The sequence below is a fragment of the Gavialis gangeticus genome, unplaced genomic scaffold, assembly GCF_001723915.1.
Source record: "Gavialis gangeticus isolate Ggan-Ray unplaced genomic scaffold, GavGan_comp1, whole genome shotgun sequence".
Lineage (NCBI taxonomy): Eukaryota > Metazoa > Chordata > Crocodylia > Gavialidae > Gavialis > Gavialis gangeticus.
The window spans coordinates 19,188,594-19,208,031 of record NW_017729016.1 but is presented as its reverse complement, the minus strand read 5'-3'; the positions used below and the strand labels follow the sequence as shown (position 1 = coordinate 19,208,031).

Here is a 19,438-nt window from a genome sequence, read left to right as displayed (position 1 = left end):
AAACAAGGTTTCATAGTTTCATAGTTTCATAGATTAAGGGTCGGAAGGGACCTAGTAGATCTTCTAGCCCGACCCCCCGCCAGGGCCGGAGAACAACAAAACCCCAAAAACAAGAAACGGGACTCAAATGAGGTTAAATGAAGCCAACTTTTGTCCATTGAAAAACAGTCTAAAGTTGCCCATGTGTATTAAGTGACGGCTTTAGAATGATTTAAATGGTGAAAATCAACATGTGTATAGGCACCCTTAGAGATTAGGCTTATGTAGCAAGAGATATAACATATACTGGCCCCTTTCCATTATTCTGGCTTCAACTCCACCCCTTGCATAAGCAATAAAAGGGCAACCTGAGGTGTATTTAGTCACTGCATGCAGAGAAACAGATTGAAATTGTGAAACATTCATTCACTGACCCAGGAAACTCATCAAGAGCACAGAAGAGACAAACAGAGCAAGACTGGACTGAAGGGAGGAAAGAAAGCAAGATGAATTTCCTTTCATATTTCTCCATTGAGACCTGGGCTCTGCTGATTGTCCTCCTAGGTCTCCTGCTACTGTAAGTATAAGTCTATTGACTATTTGTCTTCTTGTGCTGTTAAATCTCCTTCAAGATTTTGAGAGTGGTCAACAAGTATCTTAATTCTAGTGGTAATTCCACTGATGAAAAGTAGTCTGTATTCTACATGCATAGCTCACAGATCTCTGATGAGCTGAATTCCTGCTTGGAAGAGACAGTCATTTCATCCTTACTCTGCCCCAGGAAGATATACAAACACAGTATCTTTATGAATTGCAGTGATAAGGTTGCAAAACATCGTAGCTATAACAAGACCATGGTTAGGATGGTAGGAGACTCGTACTGTTTCATCGATTTCTGAGACCCGAAGGGACCATTCTGATCATCTAGCCTGACTTCATACATTACACAGACCAAAGAACTTTGTGCTAACAATTTCTACATCAAATCCATAATTTCTGCCTAAACTCTAGCGTACTTTTTGAAAGAAATCCAATCTTGATGTGACGACTGTAGCTGTTAGAGACTCCACCACATATTTTGTCACTCTGATTGTCTTTGCTCTTTAAAGTTTTTGCTTTATTTTTCTCTGTATTTTTTTTTTAAGCTTCATCTTCTAACAATCTAATTTCATGATGCCCTTTTCTGATGGGGTCATTAAACAGCTGTCTATTAAAGATCCGCCTCTTAAGCAGGGGTGGATCCAGGATTTCACAAAGCGGGTGCAGGAACAGCAACCAGAGCTGTACCCCTGGTCCTCTCCTTTCTCCCCTGCAACTGGGTGGACAAATTGTGGTGTGAAATAGTAGCTGGGGACTTTTTTAAATCCCAAAGAAGATAAGAATTCCTTCCTTTCCTTCCCCCCTGTGCTCCTCTCCTTGCCACTCCCCTCCCATCCTCTCCTCCATCTGCTGCTGCTGGTGCCCCCCCTGTTCCAGGGGCGAGGGGAGGTCAAGACCTGCTCCAGCTGGACCGTGCAGGGACTGGACTCAGCCTGGGACGGCAGCAGGTTCTTCCACCCTGCCTACTCCCCCCAGGTGTTTCCAGCCAGCCTGGGAGGGGAAACCTGTCTGCACCTGCAGCTGCCACTGCCCTGAGCTAAACCCATCCCCTGCCCAGCCTAGCTGGAGCAGGACACAAACACCTTCACCCCCGGGACAGTGGAAACACCGGCAGTGGCCGACAGGAATAGGGAGGGAACAGGGAGGTCAGGGGACATGGTGTGGGAGGGAATTCTTACCTTCTTTGGGACTGGAAGAAGTCCCTAGCTGTTAATCCTGTGACCTGGTCAGAAAGGGAGGGAGCGGTGAAGCCATACCACTTCACCCCTTCTGGATCCACTCCTGTTCTTAAGGCTTCTGGGAGATTATTACTACCTATTATTTGCATTCGAGTAACATATCTGGCTCCCAGCCGAGATCAGAGAGTTGTTTTAAGCACTATAGAAACACACAGTAAGAGGTAGTCCTGGTCTCTGGGATAATCCGGCAACTGGCCTAGAAACAGAATACACGATCAACAGAACCAGTGTAAACTATGATAGATATCTAATGCATATTGCAAGGTATTATATATACCCACGTCTACCCACACATGACCAAACAAAATAGCAAAAACACAAGAAAGGAACACAGCAGTAATGTGGTGATATTACTTCCAGTTTGGAAGCTGCGCAGAGTGGAAGCAGAACATCTTAGCACAGCATTTTTGTGCGCTGTAGAGATTACATAACTCTATAAGCATTAGTTGCAGATTGCAAATATTTAGGTGAAGAGCTTAATGATTAATGTGATCAAGAGCATATCGCACCAGAGTTTATTGCTCCCAGGCATGGTTTTTACATGTGTATCTGGGATCACAACACGTTGAACCAGGTCAGAGCAGCCCCAACTGACAGGGGCCCAGGGGCTCAGCCTGCCAGCCCAGGGCTGCTCCAACCTGGCTTACTGTGCTGCGGAGGGGCTAGCTGGGGAATGAGGGTGCTTCAGTGTGGGGCTAGTCAGCAGGCAGGGTGCAGGGAAGCACCCTGGGCCCCAGTCAGCTGGGTCAACGTCTACATGTCTGCTGCTGCACATGAACAAACTCTGCAGCAGGACAGTACTTGTATTTACAAGTACTATCCTGCTGTGGAGTTAATTAGTTTCCTGTAGCTAAATAGGGCCGCACATGTAGATGCAAGCTGTTAACTGCGGAGCTAATTAGTTTATTCTGCAGTAAGCATCTAGATGTCCCCTGAATGGCTTAAATTGAGGAGGACAGTGCCACTGAAGACCCCTTGTAGCTATGCTCTGCTTATTACTTTGAGGCCATTGCTGATCCCAACTTTGATATCTTAACCCTTTGCCCATCAACAAATTGTCCATCTTTGTAACTGCACTCCATGGCTATTCTAAGCTTTACTGTGACAACCGTGATAGGAGATGAATCTCATCTCTGGAAACACCTTCTACTACTATCTGAGCTGAAAGATAATCACAGCTTTCTGTAAGAGGTATACCTCAACGATGTAAAACTGAACAGCGATGAAGGGCTGAGAAATGTCCAGACACTTGTTAGAAGAGCAGTGATATTCAGCATGGGAGCTGTGCACTCTGGGTTGCCTTAAGATCTTTCCAAGGGGTGCCTCACAGTGTTAGCACTGTTAGGTGTGCAAACAAATCACAAGATAAACCCAGGGATTTCAAATAGGAAGCCACAGTGCTAAACCATTCTGACCTGCTGAGGTCTTTCTGAGTTCTTTGCAGCAGAAGAATAGCTCTGTTATTTTTCTGTAATAAAAAATGAGTGAAAGCTAAGAGATGGCATATTCTGAGGGGTGGCTCAAGTCTAACAAGGGGTGCCTCAGGCCTAAAAAGGCCGAGAACCCCAGTGCAGGAGATACAGAGTTTAAAAAGCGTCCAAAGTTCATAAAAATTCATTGACATTTTTTATAAATTTTGACTAAATATTTGGACACGCCAATAATGGAAAACTTGTCAAGATAAGGCTTCCTCTGCTAAAATGGGCTAAGGACTAGAAGAATAAATTACACCTGCCTTCATAGTTAAAGTTGGCTTTAAAGGTTGGTATCTTCAATGCTGACCATTTACATTGTGAACCCCTAGGCTGAGCTCCTGGCAAGAGTCCAGCCTGACCCCGGACTCTCCACTGAATGTCCAGGCATGAGGTTAATTTTGCCTTTATAGATTCATAGATGTAGGGTCGGAAGGGACCTTGTAGATCTTCTAGTCCAACCCCCTGCCCTGGGCAGGAGAAAAAACTGGGCTCAAATGACCTTGCACTTCATAACCTACCCTGTTCTGCATGTATTTGGAACTTGTCTTGGTGGGCAGGACTTGAGCACAGGGCATTTTCCTAGCAGAAATCCCACAATTATCTGGTTTTTTTCTTCTGGCTCTTCTGCAACCACCTCTTCTGTCTGCTTACCATCACTAGAGGCAAGCCCAGAAAAATAGGTAAGTAGTCTGCAGACTGATTCCTGGAAGGGCTCTACAAGAGAACGCAGGATACAGCCTAGTTCCATGCTAAATAAATAAGAAATATAACGTGCACAGCTTTGGCTGGGCTAGACATCTCCTGTGACTCCAGCTGGCAGAGAGCAATCTCAAGGTGGATCCTAAATACCCTACAACACAGTCTTGCTGGAAGCCCCCTCGAGAACAATGCTTCTGGCTAATCTCTGATTTGTCTATAATAAAAATATTGAAGATTTGTCTTCGTTTTTGTATCTCCCTACAACCTGAGGTTTGTAAGGTCTAATTTCTGTTGGGTGCCTGCTCCGTTATGAGACATTTTCATTTCAGGACCATCTCTCTGAAGATCTGAGAGACAGGAATAATTGTCATATCTCTTAAATAGATTTAGAAAATATTTGGCTTTGGATCATACTTTCCACAGCGTGAGCCCTGTCTTTAAATTAATGGTTTTGCTGCCTATGAAAGCTTTGATGCCAAACAGCCACAGTAGGGCTATTATCACTGTTAGATTACCCTCAAATTCTTCTGTTTTACAGATATGGGATCTGGCCTTATGGTACATTTAAGAAACTGGGTATTCCTGGGCCAAAGCCTATGCCTTTCTTTGGAACTGCCATGAATTATCGCAATGTGAGTAACTGGTGGCTTCTTTTTTTCCCCCAAATAAGTGTACAGATTACAACACCTAAATGCCTACACCGCAGGGACGGGCTATGTCCTAAGCAAGGTATATTCTCATGTGTGAGGGCCAGACCTGGGCAGTGCAGGACCTTTGTATGGCAGACCATGAGCTTAATCAGGGCAGCGCCTCTAAAGGACCTGGAGAGTCCCTAGTGAATACTCAAAAAAAAGGCAAACATAGATGTAGATGTCTTGCAGTCCTCGTTTGCTCAGTTTTTGCAGTTTACAAGTCTACAAGTCTCTGCCAATACCTTAAGCTTAGGCATGCTATCCATACACATCTACCTAATGGTAACAGTGGAAGGATCTTGTCTCCTACAAAGTCCTAAAGAATCATGTGAGCTTCAAAAGTGGCATATAAGTGATTTGCTCAGCCTTGTGGACAGCACTTTCCCATCTCAGCAGGATCTCCAATTCCTCCCAGCATGTGCCAGCTAAAGCAGCACACAGTGCTTTCTCAAAAGAGCAGTGTGCTGTCCCTTGTGATAATTTACTGTAACTGAACATTTTTTATCTATTCATTTGTTTCCAATAATTAAACCATTTTGGCAGCCGTTAGCTTACTTAAGGCCCCTAAGGGAGGTCCAAAGGAATATTTCCCTCCTTTAGCTCATGCCTTGATACACAAGTAGTCAACAAACAGGTAGATATATCAAGTGACATCCCTCAGCTGTCGACCCAAGCTATGTATACAGTTTAAAAGTATCACAATAAAGAACAAAAACCAAAATATGCTCACACATCATTATGTGCACTCCCAATTGCAGTATATGCACCTCCAGTTGAAGCCAATGTGAATGTCTGTACAAGGACATTATTTGTTCCCATATAGAAACTCAAGGGTCTTAGTAGGTGCTGACATTGTTGCTATCAGAATACTTACATTCAACTTTTAATTCTGTTATCAATTCCTTTCTACAGGGTTTTATAGACTTCGATAATGAGTGTTTTCAGAAATATGGGAAAATGTGGGGGTAAGTATTTTCAGCAGGCAATTCTCCTTATTGTAGAGTTGTTAGGGCTCATCCAAAATCTAAATCTGTTAATGGAAAAAATAAATCGGTCCCAAGCTGAAGTCTTAGGGCATTTTTACATGTGCTGTGGGATGCGGTATTGGGCGCTTTAATTAGCGAGCCCTTCTAATTAAAAGAGCCCACGCATCACGTGTATCAGTGTTGCCGTGAATTCTTGCACTGACAAAATGGTGGCAGGGCACTTTGAACGAAAGCTCATTGAATGTGCTTTATTTCCAAGTGCCCTGCTGCCAATTTTTCAGCTCAGAGACGCGCGGCGACATTGATCCACGTGACACAGAAGGCTGTTGGAGCGCGTCCATTTGTGTACTCCCCTGCAGACTCAGTTAATCGAGCCTGCTCTGACGTGCTGGATTTCTGGTGCATCAGATCAGGCTCCGTGCACGTGTATAGGAGCCCATAAAGTCTGTGCAATTATAATTTGGGTTCTCCATATGGAGCGCGCCATGCGTCTTTCTCCATTTTAACCAGACCTGTCAAGGTGAAAGCTGTTTCCTTCTAAAGCCAAGTGACCAGCTCTGGTTTTATCTAATGTCCATAACAAAAGTCCCAATAGCTTTAGTGGGAACAGGATCCAGCAGAATTCATTCAGGAATTCAGTTCTCTTGCTTAAAACCTGCACTAGCAGGAATGAACCAAAACAGCAGCAACAATAGCACTGAGGATTTTCCTTGCTACAGAAATATAGGTAGATGACAGAACAAGGAGCAATGGTGTCAAGTTGCAGCAAGGGAAGTTGAGGCTGGATATTAGGAAAAACCTTCACACTAGGAGTGGGGTGAGGCACTGGAACGGGTTACCTAGAGAGGTGGTGGGATCTCCATCCCTGGAGGTTTTTAAAGCCCAGCTTGACAAAGTCTTGGCTGGGATGATGTAGTTGGGGCTGGCCCTGCTTGGAGCAGGGGGTTGGACTAGATGTGACCTCCTGAGGTCCCCTCCAACCCTCATTTTCTATCATTCTATGATTAAAAGCTCCAAGTTCTACCTTGCCGACATGGATATGGCTACATAGCACAACGCAGCACCATACTGAGAAACTCCAGTGATCTCTGAATGCACCAGCTCAGATACTGGAAGAAGGCTGGCTGCATTAGTTGGCAGCCTACCCAGGCTATTATCCTCTGGGCACTATTTCTAGTGGAATACCACACTAATACACCTATCCTGTTTCGGGTCCAGAGATGTCTCAGGTGTCTTTATACAACAGTGCATTGTACCATGCCATGTGACCTTGCCCTCATGAAAGGTAATACACTTGCTTTACCACTTTTCTCATCCAGCACTGGATGTTCTCTACTTCTTTTGTCTGTATAATTATAATTTAGACTCTCCTCATGGAGCATTCCTTGCTTCTTTGAGTAATGTCATTGCAACATTGCTGAAGAAAGAGCTGAATTTAAGGGAAATATTTTTAGGTACCCCCAGATTTTCTCTCCCTTTCTCATATTCTCCTGCCCATCACATTTTCTACCCTATTACTCTTATATTAGTCTGTCTCCTCCATCCCAGTCTCATTCTGCACTCCACACTGCTTCACATCCACCTTGTTCCCCCTGCGGCAAGCTACATGCCACTTCCCTACCCATTGTCTCATTATCATTTCTTGTACAGAACCAAGACACTCAAAAAAGCCCTGCTCCCTGAGAGCAGCCTTTGGAAATCTTTATCTTTAGCAAGGAAAGCAATGTGAGGAGGTTGCAGCCAATATGTCTAAAAACATCTTACAGTTTAAAACACACTGAGAGCAGTGAGAAATGCTGGGCTTTTTGAACATGGACAAAATTCATGTCAGAAATCAGGACATCATGAGAAACTTAACAACAATACCTGGGCATTTCTGAGGAGTCTCACACTTGCAAAGAGATTGCATGGAATCTTTTTGATCTTTTTAATTGGGTGATAAGATAAGGGAATTGTCCTGTTGCACGTGCTTTTTTTTTTTCTTTTTGATTAACTTTCCCATTTTTATTCCCATCACATTGTAGAGGTCCTTGCTAATGACACTTGCTCAGATGCCTTTGTCACGGAAAACCCATATCACTTGTCTGTTTATGAAAAGACATTTTCATTACAAGCCTAATACAGAAAACAGCATATTCTAGCTCCTAGTGGAGTGAAAAGGGATTGATTTATAAAGAGAGATTAAAAGGACTAAGTATGTATTCCTTGGCAAAATGAGGAATTGTAGAGAGCTATCTACATGTATTTGAGGGGTGTAAACATCAAGGAGACAGAAAAGATACTTAGAGTATTTGAAGGAAGCACATCTAGGAAGAATGGGATGAAATTAAATGAGCATCGTTAACTTAAAAACCATGCGCTCTCTGCAAATCTATTACCTGCTGTTGTTACCAGTAGCTCTTTGATGACTCTAAATGAAGATTGCAGGGGGAAAAAATCTATTTTTCATTTTCAATTATTTGCCTTTACAATAAAAAATGTATGAGGATGCTTTGCAGGTATCAAAGAAAACTTGTTGCAGAAGAAAACTTCTATTTAACTCATTATTGTCTGTTCTATTAAAGAGTAATTGGTTACTCTTATCTTTTTTATAGGATTTATGATGGCCGGCAACCTGTGCTGAGCACAGTGGATCCTACAGTCATTAAAAGTGTGCTGGTGAAGGAGTGCTACACCGTGTTTACTAACCGGCGGGTAGGGCTCCAATCTTGAATCCACTTCATAAAGATATAGATAAGTCTTATACCAAAAACATGAATGCTACAGGAAACACCTCTCAGAAGCATGCATTTGATACCTTCAATATATGCAGAATGAATGCACACCTGAGATTTAGCCAATTGCCCATTTTATTGCACTGTACTCCTGAACTAAAGCAACATGTGTAGGTACTGGGTACTTCTGTTCTCACTGAAAGCTCTTTGAGTTCACTGAAGTAACTGTTTAACCTTATGCAACCTTTTCAGATAAAAAGGATCCAAAGAGTGATTCTCTTCTGAGTTACACTAATCAAAGAGAGCTGAATTTGACGTTTGCACATGGGTAGCACAAGGGCACGTATCTTTTACCACGTTTGCATGCATTTCTGCAAGTTTCTGCCAGTTTTTGTAGAGTTTATAAGCTTACGAAGTCAACAGGAGGTACAAGAGCTCAGGCATGCATGTGTTTGCATTTGACTAGCAAGAAGTCTCTCACAGCTGAAGGTTAACGTAAGGCAAATAGTATTTAAAAAGTCATTAAGTATTTTCCACCAGTTTGCAAACAAGCAGCCTGTGATAATGGGACCTCTCGTAATTCTGTAACTTCCTTTGAAATATATGTATACTTTACTGATACTCACCATGACATGAAGAGAAATAGTGGGAAGGCAATGAATCGCTTAATGAATTTCCATCCTCTCTAGAGGGACTGGGTACCCTGTTAATTTAAGTTATAAATTGGGTTTTACCTTCCCCTCCAGAGCTTTGGTCCAACCGGCATATTGGAGTCTGCCATCTCCTTAGCTGAGGATGAAAACTGGAAGAGGATTCGCACTGTGCTCTCTCCAACCTTCACCAGCGGGAAACTAAAGGAGGTAAAGCCCAGGGGGTCAGTCATAAGCTAAACCACTGAGTCAGTGCACACAGGTTGAGATACGATGACCTGGTCTCTTCCATCAGAATCAAATGATTAAACTGGCCTCCATAATGAAAAGAATGAAAAGGTTTAAAAACAGTAGCACCCAACCTTCCAGCTCTATTATCCATCCTGGGGGGTCCCCGCAGGCCTGGAAATTTAGCAGCAGGGGAGTGGCTGCTCCCACCCCACCAAATATCCGCAACTTGGGGAACCCTGTAGGCCCAACGACATAGCCATGGATCTGACCCACAGGCCCCAGGTTGAGCACCCCTGCTTGAAAACAAGAAGGCCCTGACAACAGGAAGGGATCACATTTGCAAATGCCTGAGATTCTTCCCCAGGCTTTAACCAATCAGAAAAGCTACTGTATAATAGTTATATTTTAAGTTGACTAAGCTTGTTTGTGTTTCAGATGTTTCCCATCATGAAGCATTATGGGGACATTTTGGTGAGAAATGTTCAAAAGCAAGTGGAAAAGAATGATATCATAAGTGTGAAAGAGTGAGTAGCTTTCCCGGAAACAGTAGGACTACTAAATTATCCTCAGGCCAGCTGAAGGACTGGGTGAAATTTAGAATGTGGATTTAGGCAGAATATCAGTGAAACTTGCCTGAAAGTGAAGCCCGTGGACCCACGTGCAATGACAGAACAGGTAGAACTCCTGTTGTTTGACTGTTTGAGAGCTAAAAAGATCAAAACACTAGAAACTCATCTATAGAGACGATCTTCTTGTACTGTATAGCAGGTCTGTACAACTGGCAACCTGGGTAACCTGATTGGCCAACCTGTCCAACCTGGGTAACATGTGGCCCACAGTGGGGTAGCTCACTGCCCATCGGTTCTCCCTCAGGTGTTGCTCCCCCATCACTCCTGCTGCTACTGAGCTCTCCAGGCTCCCCTTCCTTCCTCCAACCTCTGCTTCCTACCCCTGGGGACAGGGCAGTATGGGGTAGCCCAGAGGGGCCTGCAGCCTGTAGCCGCTCAGAAGTAGGACAGTCCTACACTAGGGGAACAATCTTTCACTGGCAAGGTGAAGTAGATGATCTAGCAGACCTTTTCCACTTCCAGCTTCTCTAATTTACTGTAATGAAGTAACGAGTAAATTAGAGAACAAGTAACGAGTAAACGAAGGAGCAGTGTAGCAGAGTTTCTATGAGAACTGAACTTGGGGTCAAATAGCACTTGTGATAGGGTGTTCTAGGGAGGGACCGTGTCAACTTGCACGTCTGGAGAGCACCCAGAACATCACGCTAAATCTATGTGATAATAACTATAAAGAAACTAATTGTCACTAAACATACCACAGTAGGTCCAAAACATTCCTGGTTCAAAACCACAGCTTTCACTACTTGAGCAGAAAGAGATGTTACTGAATCAGTATTAGGTTTAAAAGGCCACAGCTATGCGATGACAAGCTAATCACAGGCACATAAGCAGGACCAACCCCACCGGAAAAAGACTTGCATGCGAGTCAACACATTACCCCATATAATACCTTGAGAAACGCCACCAGGAATCTAGGCTGTGCAAAATCTGAATGAGGCTTTACAAAACTGAGATTCCTTCTCCACCGAAGTGATACCATGGGTTGAATATCTTGTCCCCGTTCAGTAGGAGGAAGAAAATTGACTTGCATATTATGTTTTATTCAAGGACACAACCTAGGAAGAAAGTAAAAGCTTCTAACCATTCGTTTCATACTTCATTTCCCTAATCAGTGCCCTCTTTCCTATCTTTTCCTAGGGTGTTTGGAGCTTACAGCATGGATGTGGTCACTAGCACTTCCTTTGGCGTGAACACTGATTCCATGAACAATCCCAAAGATCCATTTGTCAAGGAAGCTAAGAAGCTCGTGAAGTTTGACTTTTTTTCCCCGTTCTTTGTTTTGCTATGTAAGTTGGCTTGAATTCACTGGAAATGCCAAAAGGATGAAATGGTACAAGATACTGCTCCTTTCTGCTTCTTGGATAATATCTCGGGAAACTAAACTCTCCAGCCTTAATAAGACTAGGATGGACTTACCCAGGCCAAATTCTATGATCATTTTTATTGATAGTATATTTAGTGGCTGGATCATCCGTGGAAGTATTTTCTCTTTTGTAGTCTGTGGAGTTGAACTGGTATAAGTTAATGTTTGTCCCTTCTAACCTATAGCAGGTAGGAAGTATCAAAATGGATTTACCGGTTTTGATTAATATTTTCTGACATCTTAATACATCAAATTTTATTGTGTGGGTACTGTGTCAGTTTTACAATGAATTTCTCTCTCCCTCAGATGCATTTCCATTCCTTAATCCTGTTATGAAGAAACTGGGTGTGAATATTTTCCCAAAAGATGCTCTGGAATTTTTTATGCAATCAGTCACCAAAATTAAGGAAGCCCGCAAGGAGGAGGCTCATACGGTAAGGACTCACCCAGTGATAGAGCCAAAAGGATATTCTCTGCCTAGTTAGCTTAAGTGAAATTTTTTTTTTAAGAAACAGTATTTAAAGAGGAACTAAAGTCAAACAACTACTCATCTGAAAGCTAGGATTATTTAGAATTTGGCCTGAATTAAAGTCCTGGTAGAGGCACAGAAAACATTGCATTCAATAGTGACTTGGGTCTAGATCAGAGTAAAGCACAAACCAGTCTGTACTTCAGTTTGGGTTTGCAGTGCTTTTCATTTGACTGTGAATGGACTGAAGATGTGATCATCCATGAGGAGGAACTGAGGAGATGAGCCAGAGAGAAATAGCAGAAGATATACATGAATGCACCCCAGCTCCCAGCCCTTTAAAAAAAAAAGCCCGCACTCACCGGCTCCTGCCAGGCCGAAGCTCTCCGAATCTTTTCTGAATTGATTCAGAGAGCTTCGAATCAATTCGGACCTTGTAATTCGTCTCCTGATTCTATTCAGATTCAGAGATTTGGCCACCGTATCGGGCTGAATCTTCTCCGAATCGAAACAGCACCTGAAGCATTGCACAGCCCTAGTATTCAGCAGGTTCCTTCCTTCCCTCCCCTCTCCCACCAAAAGATGTTGTCTTCACTCAAAATAAGAAGCAGAAATCAAACTAAAATCCCTAGCGGGCTTCCTTTATCCAACCTCAGCTGTTTACAGAAACATATGGGGGGGGTCTTCAAAAAAGCATTTACTGCGATACACTTACTATTTTTTCCTATATTGGATTAGCAAGGCTACCCTACAATCTGCATCAAAGAGGCTTACTTTGTAGCCTCAAGTTCTGCTGAGATCTCTTTGTTAGAACTGGGAACCAAGTTGGTCGCTTTACTGACAACTCCCATCTAAATGGTTACTTCTCTTCCCAGAACCGAGTGGATTTCCTACAGCTGATGATAGACTCCCAGAGGTCTAACAATGGTCATGTGGGTAATGGGTCGAGTCATTCACCTAAAGGTAACACTATGAAATGATTATGCTGCAAAGTTCACTGCCTGTCTACAGTATATATTGCATTTTTATGCATATTTTTCTTCTCTCTTCACAGTCCTGACTGATATAGAGATTCTAGCACAAGCAATTATCTTTATTTTTGCTGGATATGAGACCATCAGCTCCACTGTTAGGTACCTAGTTTATGAACTGGCAATCCATCCTGATGTGCAGCAGAAACTGCAGGAGGAGGTAGATAAAGTTTTGCTGAATAAGGTAAGAAAGTTGGATACTCAGTGACTGTGCAGTCTCTTTATAAGACATCCTTCATCTCTATTTCAGCCAGCCCCTTTAAAATGATTAAATGATTGTACTAAAAGTACAGTCATAATATGTGTTTACTCATCTATCTTTTGGAAATTCAGATGGTCACACTGAGAGATTTCAGCTCTAAATGAGATTATCAAAAGGAAAGCAGATATTTGACCCCTAAAGAGGTCCATGCTGAGTTTGTTAAATGCAGTATCAGTTATAGGATACTTTCTAACTGCCTTGCAGCCTTCTTGCTATGCCTATTAACAGATGAAGTGTATGACAGATGATGAGTATGAGTCTCAAGCTGATTATCAATATACATAAATGGCAGGATATGGAAATGCAGATATAGCTGATCTGACAACATCAGGGATACAATTTAATCATTAAAATCTGTCTAACCCCCTACCCTATGCCAGCACCAATAAAGCCATTTTTATGAATACATTTATGGATATTTACATGTTTGCCTCCCTCTCCCTGTTGGTCTTTATCTTCCCTGATATATCTTTTGCACCAAAATCAATCCATTCCGCAATTCATATTACAAGGGACAACTTATTTTTCTTAGTCCTGCTATTCAACAGTGAGCTACACATAAGGCAGGAACAAACATTAAGAAGAAAGAAATGGAAGATAAGGGCTGTTCCCAATATTGATGGAGAGATGGGGTAGGCAATTTGAACCTGTACCAAACCAATAAAGTAATTCATGGTATTTTTTCATAGGTACCATCTTGCTGTATTTAGAACCTTTTATATTTGACTCTCATACCACCAGCATCTCCACTGGTGCCACTTTTCAGCAACTTATTGGTCATACCCAAGACATTCAAAATAGCTGATTTTAATTACAAACTTCTTTTTTCATATGGATGTTGAGTTGGTTCAATGGTTCACTAAGCAGATTTATAGATTCATAGATGCTAGGGTCAGAAGGAACCTCAACAGATCATTGAATCTGACCCCCTGTCTGGGCAGAAAAGAGAGCTGGGGTCAGATGACCCCAGCCAAATGTCTATCCAGCCTTCTCTTAAAGACCCCCAATTTTTGGTAAGCCACTTTGCTTAGAAAAGATAAAAATCAAGACAACTTCTTAGCTTTGCCCCCAGCATTCAGTTCACTACTGTTTCTCAGATAGAAGGTGAATAGGAAGGACGTAGTGGTCTTTGCATTGCCCAGGTGACAAAGGCTCTCACTTACCTGACAAACATTTTCCCTTTTCACCAAAGGATTCTTTCACATACGATACACTGATGCAGATGGACTACCTTGACATGACACTGAATGAAACCCTCAGATTTTATCCTTTTGGAGGACGAATTGAAAGGGTCTGTAAGAAAGATGTAGAAGTAAATGGAGTGCCCATTCTGAAAGGAATGGTGGTTATGGTCCCACTATATGTTCTGCACCATAATCCCGAATATTGGCCAGAACCTGAGGAGTTCAGACCTGAAAGGTACAGGATCTTTTTTAATAGGGAACGGGTAATGTACATGCATCTCTGTAATTTATTCCTAAATATCCATTTCTTAGAATTAAATGACCTGTCACGTTTAATCTTCCTACATGTTTGCAGTAAAACTGCATAAAGAAACACCAAGAGCTTGTTTCCATTGATGTAAATTGTTAAATTCCAACCAGCTTTTTGAAGAGCAAGATTATGCCCATAGTAACATGAGCAACTAATTCTGACTTCTATTACTCTTCTGCATAATATAACTAATGCTTATTTTGCCAAAGAGCCACTCCTTTCTATAACATAGCCACATATACCAGATATACAGACACAGTTTACCTGGTCCAATGGTTTAACGTCTCTCTGTATTTACACAGTCACAGTAGCCAGAAAAATGAAAGACCATACCATAACTGAGAGCAGTTCAATGTGAAATTATGCCATTGTTAGCCATTGGAGGGTGAATAGTATACTTAATCACTCTGGAAAAGCTTTGCCTAGGACCCTTAGTCATAAATTTCAAGGACCTACCATCTCTACAGGATTGTACCAGGACCAATCACTGTTTCTTTGTTTTTATTGTGTACAGTTAACAATCACTTCTGATATCATTTGACAATCATGTGAATTTTGTCGTGTTTCTATGGCCATATAGCTTTCCCAGCCATAAATGCAGATAGAATTTTGGACCATCTTATCCATAAATATTCATGGGGTTTCTTCCATTTCAATTTATGGATATTCCATTGACTTGTGCCCTTGGCCACAAATCATTAGGTGGGGGGGTGCTAAGACTGCACACATTTGAGTAAGGTTGACATTGCATCTAGTAGAAATCGGTGGTGCATGCTGATACATTGATATTTTAAGATGAATAGTCATTGCAAATGAAATAGGCAGAGCTAGTCAAATGAGCTACAGGAAGCCTGAACTTTTACTCCTGTAAACTCTCATGTTCTTGTTTCTGGAACCAGGTTCAGTAAGGATAACAAAGAAAGCATAGATCCTTATTTGTACCTGCCCTTTGGAGCTGGCCCCCGGAACTGCATAGGAATGAGATTTGCTGTCCTCGCCATGAAAATTGCTATTGCCAGGATGGTTCAGAATTTCACCTTCAAGACCTGCGAAGAAACCCCGGTGAGGACCCAGATTTGTGTGTGGTTATTTACTAAAACAGTCCTTGAAAATTGCTACATAATTCATTTGCCTAAAAGTACGGCACATAGTGCAAGAGAAATACTCCACACTGGATATAAAATGTGCGGTTGGAATATACAGGAGTAAACCACTCGAGTATAGGAAGGAGAGGGAAGAGGATGAATCAGTTGAGTGATAACTCCATGTATACCACACAGAAATGAAATGTCTCGACCCCTGTTGAGTTACATGGCATCAATAGGGCTCCTTGTTTCTGTTGCTCCTGTCTCTGGGCAGATTAATGGGAACTCTCTGGGAGTAAAACCATAAGCGTTCATCTGTTGAGTAAAGGGGCCCCATATAAATCCATTTTTTCTTGCCTTTTACTGGTTGTCTGCATGGCCTTTCCTGGAGTCAGAGTGCTACCAGACTTCCAGAGAGAGTTAATTTCCTTTGACTAATATAGAGGTCAAAGACTTTGACCATTTTTAACAGGAACCAAACCAGCTTTTTTTGAGAGAAACTCAATATATATGAAAGCCACCTGTCATCACAATTCACAGACAGGTGTCCTTACAGTACTGTTGTACCGTGACAAAGGCATACTAATAGATAGTAGCATAAGTCAGGCAGGGGGACTGGAACAGCAGCCTTTGGTGCAAATTTGGGGGTGAGAGGAGCATAAAAATAATAGCTTCTGCCACAACCATGCAATCACACCAGCAGCACCAGCAGCTGGAAGTCACCACTGGGCCTGCGCACTGCCGCCGCTTCGGCTACCCGGCTGCTCAGTTATACCTCTGCTAGTAGGATTGCCATTTTCAAAATTGGAAATCTAGCTATTCAGAAATGTTCCTTTATCTCTTTTTCTCCCATCATGGATGAACATTTAGCCGTGAAACATGACACAGAAGAGAGCGAGAGATGAAAAGAACAGTCATAAATAACTGGTGGCCACAAATAACATTTCAGCAAGCGCCTGAATGAGAACCCAGAACAATGATCTCTTTGACAGCTTGTTGCAGGAAGGGAAGCATATTTGTCACTGGTGCCTGTAGTTTCATCAGGCCTCGCTTCTTCCTTTTATTAGCACAGACAGAGGAAGAGATCGTTCGACACAAAGGCAGTGATGGACGTTCATTTTTTTCATGTTTGCCTTCAGAAAAGTTCAGTCAAAAAATGCAGTGCCTTACAAAATAAGCTATTTGAATCTGGGGTTTTGGTCCCAGCTCACTTGTACCCCAAAGAAGGCAAAGTTTGACTGTTTCAGAAAAAAAATCATTTGGAGATTTGAGCTTGATTTAAATCAATAAATCAAGCAAAACCAGGAGTGGGAAGTAGATCTGTGTGTACCAAAAATTCCCTTAAAAGCACCTGTGAATTGAACCATCTGTGTTTAGTACAGATCCAGCTGCCAAGCGCAGACCAGGAGAACTTAGAGGTCTGTGATTTAGATAGTTTTACTTATGAGGCTTTGTGTTCCTGAATAGGCACGAAGTATTAATTTGACGCCCCAGGGCAAACCATCTCTTGTGCCCCAATTTTAATTCTGTATCTTCTATTTGATGAGATCTACGTGATTTTTCTCTCCCCTTGATCTCTGCAGATACCTCTGAAGCTGGATTCTAAAGGATTCCTCAATCCTGTAAAACCGATCATTCTCAAGCTGGTCCCCAGATCCAGTTCCACAGAGTAGGAGTTGAGCCGAGTGGTATTTTATAGCAGGTCTTCAATGGCCACAAATTGCTATACTAAGAGATGTTTTGACACATTGCTCTGGAAATCTGATGCTGACAACAAAGAATTTAATTCAGAAGACAACATCTTAGCATTTGCAGAAAAAAAACATGAGTAAAGCATATTTACAAAAAAAAATCCCACCAAGTAGCAACATCTCATTCATGAGGTCAAATAGAGTTTCCTGTTCTCTACAAATAGTTTCCTGATGCTCACCTTGCTGGGGTCACCTGAACCCAGCAGTCTTTCCTGCCCAAGTGCAGGGGGGCTGGACCTGACAATCTCAAGAGGTCCCTTCCAGGCCCTAACATCTATGAATCTCCGAATTGTTATTAAATGTAATCATATCTGAATAAGATGATCAGAGATTGTATGAGGGTACAGAGCCTTTTCCAAAGGGGGGCATTTCAAAAGGGCAGCAGATGTTACATTCTACTTATTATGTGTGGATCAGCAGCGAATGATGCAAATACACTTCACCATCAACTCTGCTTCCTCAAGCCTTAATAAACTTGAAGTGCTTTTGCTTCAGCTGGATCGTTCCCAGTTTATCGACACGTGACAATTAAAACATGACAGTCACTGCCATTTTCAAATGGGTCCATATGCATGTATGGCCATACCCTGAGTTGAACAGGGGCAAAATTGCTTTCAGACTGGGGTAAGAACACAATTTAGCAGTGTGGAAGAAATCAAACTTCGCGTTGTGGTTGAATCAGAACTGACAGAGCCAGCTTTTCTTTATTTGGGGCTATACTGTGAACACAGGGAGAATGCCATACAGCAAGGGGAATCACTCACTTGCCTGTTTCAAAGGAGTCCTCGAACTCTATAAGTTTACGGGCATATTTATACTTAAGACAGAGAAAGAGAAAAAAAATACGACCTTGGAGAAACAAAACAATAGTAAATTACACACAGACATACAGACAGTTTACTTAAAGAAAATATCCGTGCACAGGGTAATATATCAAGACAAAACAAGGCATGCAGGATTCCTTATCTCCGAACATGTAACTGAAATAAGCAGTATCAGCACTTCTGGTCTCTGTCCGTTTTCCTAGTCAAGCAGGCCAGAAGCCCGACCAAATCCACTACCACAGCAGCAAGTGCGGACACAACCAAATCACATCTAGTATCGTGTTAGCTGACAACGATTCATTCTGAGCAATGGTCACCCCCTGTTGAACTAAAATGATTGTTGGCCCCGTGACCTTGAGCATCATTAAATTTCAGGGTTGATCAGATCTCTAACTCTTCTAGTGGTACTCCTTTGCAAAAAAAGAAGAAAATTACTGCCTTATTCCAAGAAACTTCTTTGATACTGAGAGATCCAAAATAGAGTAGAAACAGAGGTCATGGAAAAAAAATAAATAGGAGAGATTTTTTTTAGATGGGTTGATATTTTAATAATAGGACATATGATTTCAGGTTGGATACAAAATCTTCAACTGAAGTGGTTACCACGAAGCTATATGCTAGTAACCCCATTTCTCCTGTGTTGTGCATGTATCCCATAATTAGTATGTAATATATATCAATGTCAGTAATCAATAAAAATATGTTAGTCCAAGCTGGAATGTCTATTCTTTATTATAAATGAGTGGATCAATTTTTGTCGCTTCACAGAAATGTTCAGGTTTGACCCCTGAAATGATCCAAGTAGAGCATTTTCCACTCAGTTCAATCTTCAGTTAATTCAATCCTCCATTTGTCTTGATCAAAAGCTCCTGATCAAAAGCATTTGTATTACAAATAATACATCTTCCACAGATCATCTTGATTAATGGGATTCTTTTGGGCATGTGTTTGATAATTGCATACTGGCTATAGGGAATTCCCTTTTAATCAATACAGTAGGCCGATATTCTGAATTAGATAAAGCCCAAGCACCTATATGATAAAAAACAAGAACCACAATTAAACTTGTATTATTCAGTCATTTTTACTGACATTAGTATAGGCTCAGGCCTGTTCTAGGCAATCTGTGATACAAATCCTAATTCTTGTAGCAAGAATTAACAAGATGAATTGTTTAGTTCAGTCAAAGGGGAAGGAATAGACTTAATCAAAGTAAGAGTAAAGCTGCTCCCCACTCTACCTTACCATCTTGTAATGCACTTGGGG

At 41.9% G+C, this 19,438-nt stretch overlaps 1 protein-coding gene across 1 annotated transcript; it reads left to right on the top strand.

Annotated features, from left to right (window-relative positions):
• Nucleotides 1–362: 362 nt before the first annotated feature.
• LOC109294549 (cytochrome P450 3A21-like) lies at nucleotides 363–18,884 on the top strand. The gene is made up of 14 exons (XM_019512979.1): nucleotides 363–556; nucleotides 4,530–4,623; nucleotides 5,596–5,648; nucleotides 8,264–8,363; nucleotides 9,130–9,243; nucleotides 9,700–9,788; nucleotides 11,031–11,179; nucleotides 11,563–11,690; nucleotides 12,601–12,688; nucleotides 12,780–12,940; nucleotides 14,211–14,437; nucleotides 15,412–15,574; nucleotides 17,181–17,993; nucleotides 18,418–18,884. The coding sequence occupies exons 1-13, from the start codon at nucleotides 486–488 to the stop codon at nucleotides 17,268–17,270; spliced, it is 1,527 nt and encodes a 508-aa protein (XP_019368524.1). The 5' UTR covers nucleotides 363–485; the 3' UTR covers nucleotides 17,271–17,993; nucleotides 18,418–18,884.
• The last annotated feature ends 554 nt before the right edge of the window (nucleotides 18,885–19,438 follow it).